The following is a 9,585-nucleotide window of genomic DNA, read 5'->3' as shown; positions in this document are numbered from 1 at the left end:
GAAGCAGATAAGTCTCATTCATTTCGGGTCTAGATAGCCACGGTAAACGTCATTGTTGACAGGTTTACGACGTGAATTGGCCTTTGATTGGTGGATTTGATTAGTTTGTGAATTACTTTTGCTTTTTGAAATGCAGAGATGGAAAATAAAACCCTTGGCTGCAAGTGTTTTTTTTTTTTTTAGAAAAGGCATAAATTGAGAGAGAGCGTGAACGGAGTGCAGAGAGAGAGTGCTGCTGGATGCGTCTCACAGGAGCTTCTCTTTATTACGACCTAGCAATTAAAACGCGAGCGCTCCCCACATATCTCTCCATAAAAAAAGTTAGGAAGTGGCTCCTCTAGCGCGCCTGTCACTGTAACGAGGCCAGGTGATGTCTGTCTCTGACGTGGAATAGCTTTTTAATCTCCGATAACCCACTCGATCCGGGAACGCATACAGTATGTGTATTTTATTTTTTTTGAGCTATAACTATTATTTTATACTTTGGTCATTAACAAATAGCAGATATACAAGCTCATAGCACGGCACCGAGTGCTTCGCTTCGAGCTTGTAGATCTGCAAATTTTTTTGTTATCTTGAAAATGTGTGCAAATCTTTGAATACATATATTTTTTTAAACAACATTTTTAACTCAAATCTTCGCTTCTGGGGGGGGTCCCTGGAACATGTTTTGAGATGGGGGTCCGTGGCCAAATACATATCATCTTGGGGGTCCTTGACATGAAAAAGTTTGAGAACAACTGATACAACAACATAAAAAGACATTTGTAAATATTTGCACACATTTTCATGATTTAAAAAAACAAATAGCAGATCTACAAGCTCATGGCGCGGCACTCGGTGCCGCACCATGAGCTTGTAGATCTGCCATTTTTGAATGGCCTAATAAATCTTAAAAGGAAACGGATGCGTTCCCGGATTGAATGCGTTAACTCACAATAAACCTGTAACAAAATACAAAGCGATGGCAGAGGGGCGGTCGGGCTTCTTATCATGAATAAAACATTTCTAATGAATAAACAGACTTCTGTTTTCTCTTTTGTTGTTGTACCTTATCTGAAGTTAAATTTGCTTTTTGTTTGTGCAGAGATACAACTATATCCACTTCTCCACTGTGCTAGATTATGGTCTCTGTCAGGGTCCCGTCCCCAGGAATAACATTTAGGGCAGGTGCAAAATTTTTTTGCACCCCCCCTATTACCCCCAAAAAATACATTTCAACTCAATCGAGAATCGTCTCGAAAACCGGCAAAAGTTGCCGTTTTCAAGATGTTTTGGCCATTATCTCTGGAAGGTCCAATCTGCTCAGTTCAAAGCTTGTTGGATGTGTGACTTTTTGAGGACATTAAGCACGCAATGACACCTTTTCGGGTTATTTGGGTTTTCTAGGGGAGACCAAATTGGCGAGCCGCGATCGTCCATTCCATATATGGGCAGTTGAATGAGGAGTGGTTTCCCCCCACAGCAAACGAAAGCAGAGAAAAGGGCGTTTTTTTTTTTTTTTTTAAACAGGAAGTAAACGTGCTGTTTTTTTTGTGATCACATGGTTTTGCTGCCTCGGTGCCTCTGAAGGACTCAGATGGTGATCACTGGATTGTGAACAGCACCATCCGGTGGATACACACTGAAAACACGTCAAACACGTCATTGGCACGTTGAGCCCTTGGGGAAAAAACACGTCAAACACGTCCATGGCACTGGATGAGTTAAAAACAAGGCTCGGGTGGCGCAGTGTATAAAGTCCCTGCCCACCACCATGGAGGTTGTGGGTTCGAATAGGACGAAGGTCTTACATCCTTCCGGTGGGGGCTCCTCACTGGGAGGTGAGTCGGTAAGATACAACAGCAGTGACAACAGAAATATGTGTGGGGATCCGAGGAATTGATTGGCATAATGACTAAATTTGGGAGAAAAAGGGGTACAAAACAATTGGTTACTCTAAATTTAGAGAGAAAAAATCAGACCCAGTTTGAAGAGAGTGGTGCCTTTCATGAGTTCATTTCATTAGTTACTTTTTACAGACTTTGATGACTTCAAAGTATTTTAAATCATTTTAAGTACTTTAAAATGTTTTTACTGATTTTTACGTGTTTTTCCTCATTTTAACATCTTTTAAGTATTTTTACTCATTTAAAGTATTTTTACTCATTTAAAGTATTTTACTCAGTTTAGGAACTTTAAAGTATCTTTACTAATATTTAAGTATTTTTACTCATTTTAAGTATTTTTTACTCATTTTAAGTATTTTTTACTCAAAAGTGTGTGTGTGTGTGTGCGTGTGTGTGTGTGTGTGTATAATTAGTGTAACTGGTTGCATCTTTGTGTTGCAATCAGCCGCAGCTGTTGAGGCTGTGCTCAAACATACAGAGAGGCCGTGCTCATACGGACGGACACCGTGCTCATACGGACGGACACACGGACAAAGTCACTCCTTGGAGTGGCTAGCACCACTCAAAAAAGGAAACAAGGCTCCAGACATCCCAAAACAAACAGCTAAGGATACTTCTTGGCCTTACACCCACGACTCATCTAACCCCTGCTCACTTTGCTAGGGTCGGATGGCTCAGGGTTGAGGACAGAGTACAGCAACTTGCAATGGGCCTGGTCTACAAGATACACCACAACATTGGGATACCCATGTACCTGTCAAAACACTTAAATGAAAACGTAAATGAAGTCCACAATCACAACACCAGAGGCGGCTCCACTGGTCACGTCCAACCCAGATTTGGCACAAACAAAGGGTTAAATTTGTTCTCCTGCTATGCCACCAAAATGTGGAAGTCGTGAAGGAGTGTAAAACCCTACTCTCCTTCAAAACTGCCCTAAATGAGTACCTTCACAGGTGGCTGCAATTCGACACTGGCCCCTGTAAATGTCATAACCTTTGTCGTACTTCAGTGTCACGCAAGAGTAGCAAAAATAGACGATTTCCAAGCTTGTAGATGTTTTTGTGGAAACGTGTCTGTCTGTCAAGAGCTTGTGACTGGACAGTGTTGGACATACAAGGTTTCCCCCCGACAGACAGTGACATAAATGTATGTAACCTTGCTGACTGCTCTAGCATGGCCTCAGCTCCTTCTAAAGCCCTGAGCCTCTGTCTGTGTTCTGCACTGTTAACTCTGGTGCACCGTTTGGCTTCATGAACTCCAACTGGATGCTTGTAGGACCCTGCATGTGAAGCCAACACTATGCCAGCCCCCCCCCCCCCCTGGAACATGTTGATGGGGATCGGCGGCCAATACATATCATGTTGGGGGTCCTTGACATGAAAACAGTTTGAGAATGTATGTTCCTATAATATAGAAACATACGTTTTTTTTTTTTAACTGTTGGGATTTAGAGGATATTTGTAAAGATTTGCACACATTTTCATGATTTTGAAAATAAAAATAGCAGATCTACAAGCTCATGGTGCGGCACTCGGTGCCACGCCATGAGCTTGTATATCTGCTATTTTTGAATAGCCAAAGACATCTAAAAAAAACTAAAAAAAAAACACATTTCAGAGGTAGTTTTAGTTTACCTGGAGATCGCTAACTCTCTCGTACTTCCCGGATTTAAATTTTTATCTCTCTCTCTCTTTTTTTTTTTTTGTAAGTGTGTCCCTTTATTTAAAAAATCTGTCTGGAGCTTTTCTTTTGAAAAAAAAGAAGAAAGGGGGGGGGAAAAAGTCTCGGGCTGTGATTTTCAACACCGTCACAAAATCTTGTCATACAATGCAGACACTGTTGCAGCAGACATTGGCTTCTGTTGACAACTGTTGAGTTGTTAATGTGTTCCCCCCCCCTTATTACGTTCTTTACGGTAACATAACACTGCAGTCGGGTGTGCACACACACAGGGTGTCAGGTTGTTCCGTTTCGGAAAGTGTGCAAACAGCGTCAACTTTAAGGGAAAATACATTCATCACTTAAAACCCTATATCAGTGCTTATCAAGCCCCCCCCCTGCTGTTTATTATTCTGCTGCTTATATAATTTATAAACATCTTATTGAATACCACATAACAGATTTTTACATTCTAACTGGACAGTTACAATATGATTATCAGCCTACTTCCCAGGGAGAGAGGGAACAAAAAGTATTGTCTTAAAATAGAACAGGGATGCTATTGTATTATCATTTATTGTTAAACAACAGCTGCCGTTATATATTGGATTGGACTGGGACTCGTTATTGATCACAAACGGCAATCAAAAGGCGCTCATTTGGTGCCGGTACCAAACAATATGCATTCTCTTATCAATGGTTCCACTGTAAAACACAGAAGAGCATTATGGACTGTGCTCAAGAGATCTGTGGTTTATTTATTTTTTATTTTTAGTGGCCTGTTTTTTTTTGTTCATTTACTGTTGGTAGTACTCACGTTAGGCCTGACCTAGATTATTCGAATAATCGACTAATCAGTCGAGGGGAGTCTGAGTTGACTTTTTTATCGACTTTTTATTTTATGCCAAAAATAGGATATACATCATGATTTATTTGGGAGAAATCAAGCAAGTATAATATGTTAAATCAGACATTAAACACCCCTACAGCCCAAATGGAATGTTCCTCTATTGCAGAACATCTTTTTTTGCATGATTCGACTGGAAGATTGGCAGACGAATCAGACTGATTCGACTGCCAATCTCAGTTTGGCAAAAATAAATAAACCAATTTTTGGGGTGTTGCATTAGTCGACTATAGGCAACATTTGGCCAATCAGATTCAACTATAGAAGTAAATCCTTAGTCGGGGACAGGCATAGAGTTAACAAGACCAGGAGACCTGGTTCTGCCAGACCCAGACTTCACATGACGTGTCAGCCTGTGTCTATGCCCATGTATGGACGAAAGGGGGACAGACTTTTATGGCTGGGGCCTAAGGACAAAGTGACCAAAACCTGTTTTTTGCCCATGTATGGAGAAAACGGGTACAAAACATGCCCATGTATGGACGAAAGGGGGACAGACTTTTATGGCTGGGGCCTAAGGACAAAGTGACCATGCCCATGTATGGACGAAACAGGTACAAAGCCTCATGTAAGCCAGACCCCCTGGGTCCGGCAAAAAATAATAGAGAGGGCACCGGATATCCCCTCCCATCCACTTGCATTGAGTTGCTCACCCAGCGCATGAGGCGAATTCACCCCTTCTTCCGGGTTGGAAACAGGTTGGAAAATGTGATGGGCGCGGTCTATTTGGGGCTTCTGCGCGCCGATAGCAAATTGAGCGGCCAGCGCAATAGCAGTTCTGGTCATCCTTTCGTGCTACACAGCAGACAGCCAGGTTTGTCCGTGTTCAGAAGTTACTACAGTACGCTTTCTATTACAATGTCTATTAGTTGACATTTCATTTTAAAGGACATGGATGTGAGGACATCATTCTGATGTCATTGCGTGATGATGCCATTATGTAGGATACCCAATGGCGTTACTCAACCTGACTCACGTCTGTAGGATGACGACAGAATGCCAACAATTAACTCTGACGGTCCCTATTTTGGACATATAATTCTAGGCAGAAATCTTAAAAAAAAAACTACCAGCAGATGGCGTCTAAATGCTGTGTTGTGAGCTTGTAGATCGGCCATGATGTTATAAGGACCGCAATGGGAATAAGCTGTAAGATTTGTGCGTTATCCTGTTGATTATGGTGGGTCAGATGTACTGTATGATACAGATGTATTTGACATGATTGTATTTCATGATCAATAAAGACATCAATCAATCTATTTCTGCTATATTTGTACAATGTTGAAAGTATAAAAAAGGGCTTCACATCCACCAGACACGCAAGCATAGGCTCACGGACACTGATTTCCGATATCTTAAGATTTGCCAAGTGTGAAATAGTGCCTCTTTTCATACTAGGCAAATCAGGCACGACAATGGGAGGAAAAAATACTTTAAAGGGAAAAATCAGGAAAAGTGAAGAGAAGTGTGAAGAGTGGCAGGTGTCATGTTTGTATACTGTAGATATAGATAAAAGATCAACAGGCAGCAGCTTCTCTGATTGGCCAACCCCAACCCCATCGGCTTAGCGGGATGGCCAAACGTTTCGCCTGACGCTTGTGCCACTCTTCCAATATAAGTGCTAGCGAACACAATAGCTCTCCATTATTTTACAAACTTCAACCACTCCCCTTTGATTCACGTTCCTCCCAGTTCAGTCTGAAATGCTACGCTGGGTGGTGCACCTGAAAGGAGCTCCGAGGCAGAAAGACAGTCACGCCGCGGTGGCGGCGGGACACCGGCTGTTCTCCTTCGGCGGGCCCAGCTACATGGTCAACGGGGACCACCAGATCGCCGTGCACGTGTTCAACACGGTGTCCCTGCGCTGGACCAAGTTGCCCCCGGTGACGGACGAGAGGGGAGAGCGCCCCCCCCGAGGTCCCCTCCTGGTGCGAGCACCACACGGCCGTGCTGATAGAAGACGTCGTCTACGTCTGGGGGGGGCTCCCGTACCGCAACGTGCTCCACGCCTTCGACGTCGACACCCACGGGTGGTTCAAACCCGGCGTTTCGGGGAGCGTCCCGGAGGGGAGGCAGGGCCACTCGGCCTGCGCGGCGGGGAGGGTCATGTACGTCTACGGAGGGTACAAACAGCAGACCGGATACACCAACGACATGTACTCGTTGGAGACCACCGCGATGGTCTGGGCTTTGATCAACACCAGAGGCACGCCGCCGCCCGCCTCGGAATGTCACTCTGCCACCATCATCGGGACGAGCATGTTCATATTCGGCGGCCGAGGGAACTGGGCCGACCAGTGGGACGACAGCAGCGACCTCCGCGTGTTCGACACGGAGTCCAACTGGCTGAGCACGCCGTCGTCGGCGCCGCGGCGCCGCCCGAGGAGGCGCATGGGCCACTCGGCCTTCGCCCACGACGGCGAGCTGTACGTCTACGGCGGCCGCAGCTGGAGCCGGACCTACAGCGACCTGTGGAAGTTCAGCCCGCAGACCTTCTCCTGGAGGAGGGTCGAGCCCAAGGGGAGAGGCCCCGTCAGGATGTCCCGGATGTGCTGCTGCGCCGCGGGGGATCGCGTCGTCTTCTTCGGAGGGTACAAGGCGAACTACTCGGCCCCCAACGACCTGTACGTCCTGGACCTGAGTCCTAGTCTGATGACGCTGTGCAAGCGGGCGGTCGTCCGGTTCGGCCTGGAGCGGTCGGAGCTCCCGCACGACGTCAGGTGGGAGCTGGAGGCCATGACGAAAAAGAAAATGGCGCGAGTGCGAAGGAAAAGGACGAGGCGGCGGAGGCCCCGCTAAGATGTATCGGTATAGGAGCAGTTAGCAAAGAAGTGTGTTTTTTGCGATGAAAACGGAATATTGTCGGAATTGGCGTGGCTTTATGTGTGCGCGTCATGATCCAAGGAAACCAGGGATTTTCTTTTATTTATTTATTTTTTGTACAACCTAACGGTTCAGGATGTATTAAGCGTGCCAACGTGTCGTCACCAGCAGAAGGGGCAAATCAGCCTGCGGGGGCGAGGCATTGGGCGTGGCATTGGGCAATGTTAAGTCAACCTGGTTTTTACCCCTCAAAGATGTCCGCAGCTACCAAAAGACACTTGTTGACGCCCCCTTCAGGATTTTTGGCACGCTGTATAGGCCAAAGCGTGAAGGGCCCTGGAGTAGTGCCGCCATGGGTCTTGGTTATACGTCAGACATTTGTTGTGTCTCATTTGACGAGGATTACATGATTTATAATGGCAAGATTAGGGCTTGAGAGATGTGTGTGTGTGTGTGTGTGTGTGTGTGTGTGTGTGTGTGTGTGTGTGTGTGTGTGTGTGTGTGTGTGTGTGTGTGTGTGTGTGTGTGTGTGTGTGTGTGTGTGTGTGTGTGTGTGTGTGTGTCTCCCTGACTCCACAGAGACTCATCTCTATGCATCCTATACTCTCAGACATATCACATTATGTATTATACTTTGTTTATTATTGTCTCCGCCGGAGGCGGAGAGTATATTTTCGCTTCGTCCCGCTGTGTGTCCCCCCCCCCCCCTAGCCAAGCTAACATTGGTCAAGCTCCACGTGACACGTGACAATATGTTGACACCAATGCTTTTGATTGGCTAGAGGGACGCATGACAAAATAAAATCCTATAAATAGGTGTGTCACTTCAAAAAGCCATTTATGTTTTTTGAAGTGAGGTAAGACAGGATCAATCAGTCTTGATTGGAACAGTACCTTCCAGTACAAATCACCCGTCCGTGCGTGTGTGTGTCCCTCTGAGAACACCTAACATTTGTCAGTTTCACGTGACATCACAATATGTAATATAAATATATAAATAGCTTAGACAGGAGAGGCTGAGATCACACGATGCAACTAACTCCCATTACTCCCATTAGAAAAGGACTATAGAGTTGAATTGATCCCACAACAAGGCTGAAGTCTTAATACTGTAACAATTGGCCACCTTGATCAAATACATTATGTAGCACTAGAGAAAACTGACATAGATCAAACACACCAATCAACTGCTGAAACTGTTCAAGACAATGAAGATGAAGAAGACAGACAAGCATTTGAACAAACCAGTCAATTACGAGGACTCCCATAGGACACATTGCTTCAAGAAGAACATTTTTTAGATGCAGACATTACATAATTCAGTCGCCCCTGCAAAATACCAAAAACCACGCGCATTCTACCAAGACGACAAGTTTGAAGAGTTGGCAAACCCATCAAAGTACCCTTATGGCCGCGGTGGTTTAAAAACAGAAAGAGCAAAAAACATCACACACAGAAAATATTTTAATCAACGCCTTTTGCATTGTGATGGCCCTTTTGCTAAAGACATAGACTATCTCCTGGCAGCTCAGTACATGGTGGAAGCACAAGTCAAAGATCAAATTCAGATATCCCTACGGGATATGTTTTTTGAAGTGAGGTAACATTGGTCAAGTTAACGGGATCGAGCTAACATTGGTCAAGTGACACGTGACAATATGTAATATAAATAGGTAAGACAGGATTAATCAGGAACAGTACTGGCGGAGACCTGTGCTCCGAGGAGCACATTTTCTAGTTGATTGGGCAAAGGCTTCATTGTATTCTGGGCTCCAAGGTTATTTAGCATAACATCAGTGGCTCTCAAAGTGGGGTCCGGGGATCCCCTCCGGGGGTCCTTGAGGGGGTTCAAGCTCACAGCGTGATACGACACATTGTGAGCTTGCATGTGAACTTGTTGCATTGAGTAGAAATACTGCATCATGCTTGTAAGGGTCTCTCTCTCTAGGTCTCTCTCTCTGAGTCTCTGCTAATGAGTAATTTGCATAGCTGTCAAGACTCATATAATACACATGGTGATGATTTGAATCTAATCTAATCTAAAGAGTGACTATGCTTGTGTCAAGTTTTATGCTAATTACCCAGTGAAAAAAGTACTCACATTTCTCACTTAAGTAAAAGTATCAATACTGTAATGTAGAAATACTCTGTTTCAAGTAAAAGTATGGAATTGAAAATTGACTTGAGTTAAAGTACAAAAGTATTGGTGACAAAATGTACTCAAAGTACCAAAAGTAGAAAGTACTCATTATACAGAATGTCCTGTTTCACAAGTTTTCAAATGTAAAAATGTATACAAATCTT

At 44.5% G+C, this 9,585-nt stretch overlaps 1 protein-coding gene across 1 annotated transcript; it reads left to right on the top strand.

The window, feature by feature from the left end:
- Window positions 1-5,410: 5,410 nt before the first annotated feature.
- Window positions 5,411-7,257, top strand: LOC308086762 (kelch domain-containing protein 3-like; the record flags this gene model as incomplete). Its single annotated transcript, XM_080430410.1, has 3 exons — window positions 5,411-5,438; window positions 6,151-6,375; window positions 6,416-7,257. The coding sequence occupies 3 exons, from the start codon at window positions 5,411-5,413 to the stop codon at window positions 7,255-7,257; spliced, it is 1,095 nt and encodes a 364-aa protein (XP_080286536.1).
- Window positions 7,258-9,585: the final 2,328 nt, after the last annotated feature.

Source organism: Gymnoscopelus braueri (genome assembly GCF_963280865.1).
Source record: "Gymnoscopelus braueri genome assembly, chromosome: 6".
Classification (NCBI taxonomy): domain Eukaryota; kingdom Metazoa; phylum Chordata; class Actinopteri; order Myctophiformes; family Myctophidae; genus Gymnoscopelus; species Gymnoscopelus braueri.
Note: the sequence above shows the minus strand (reverse complement) of the source record. Positions and strands in the feature narration are given on the sequence as shown.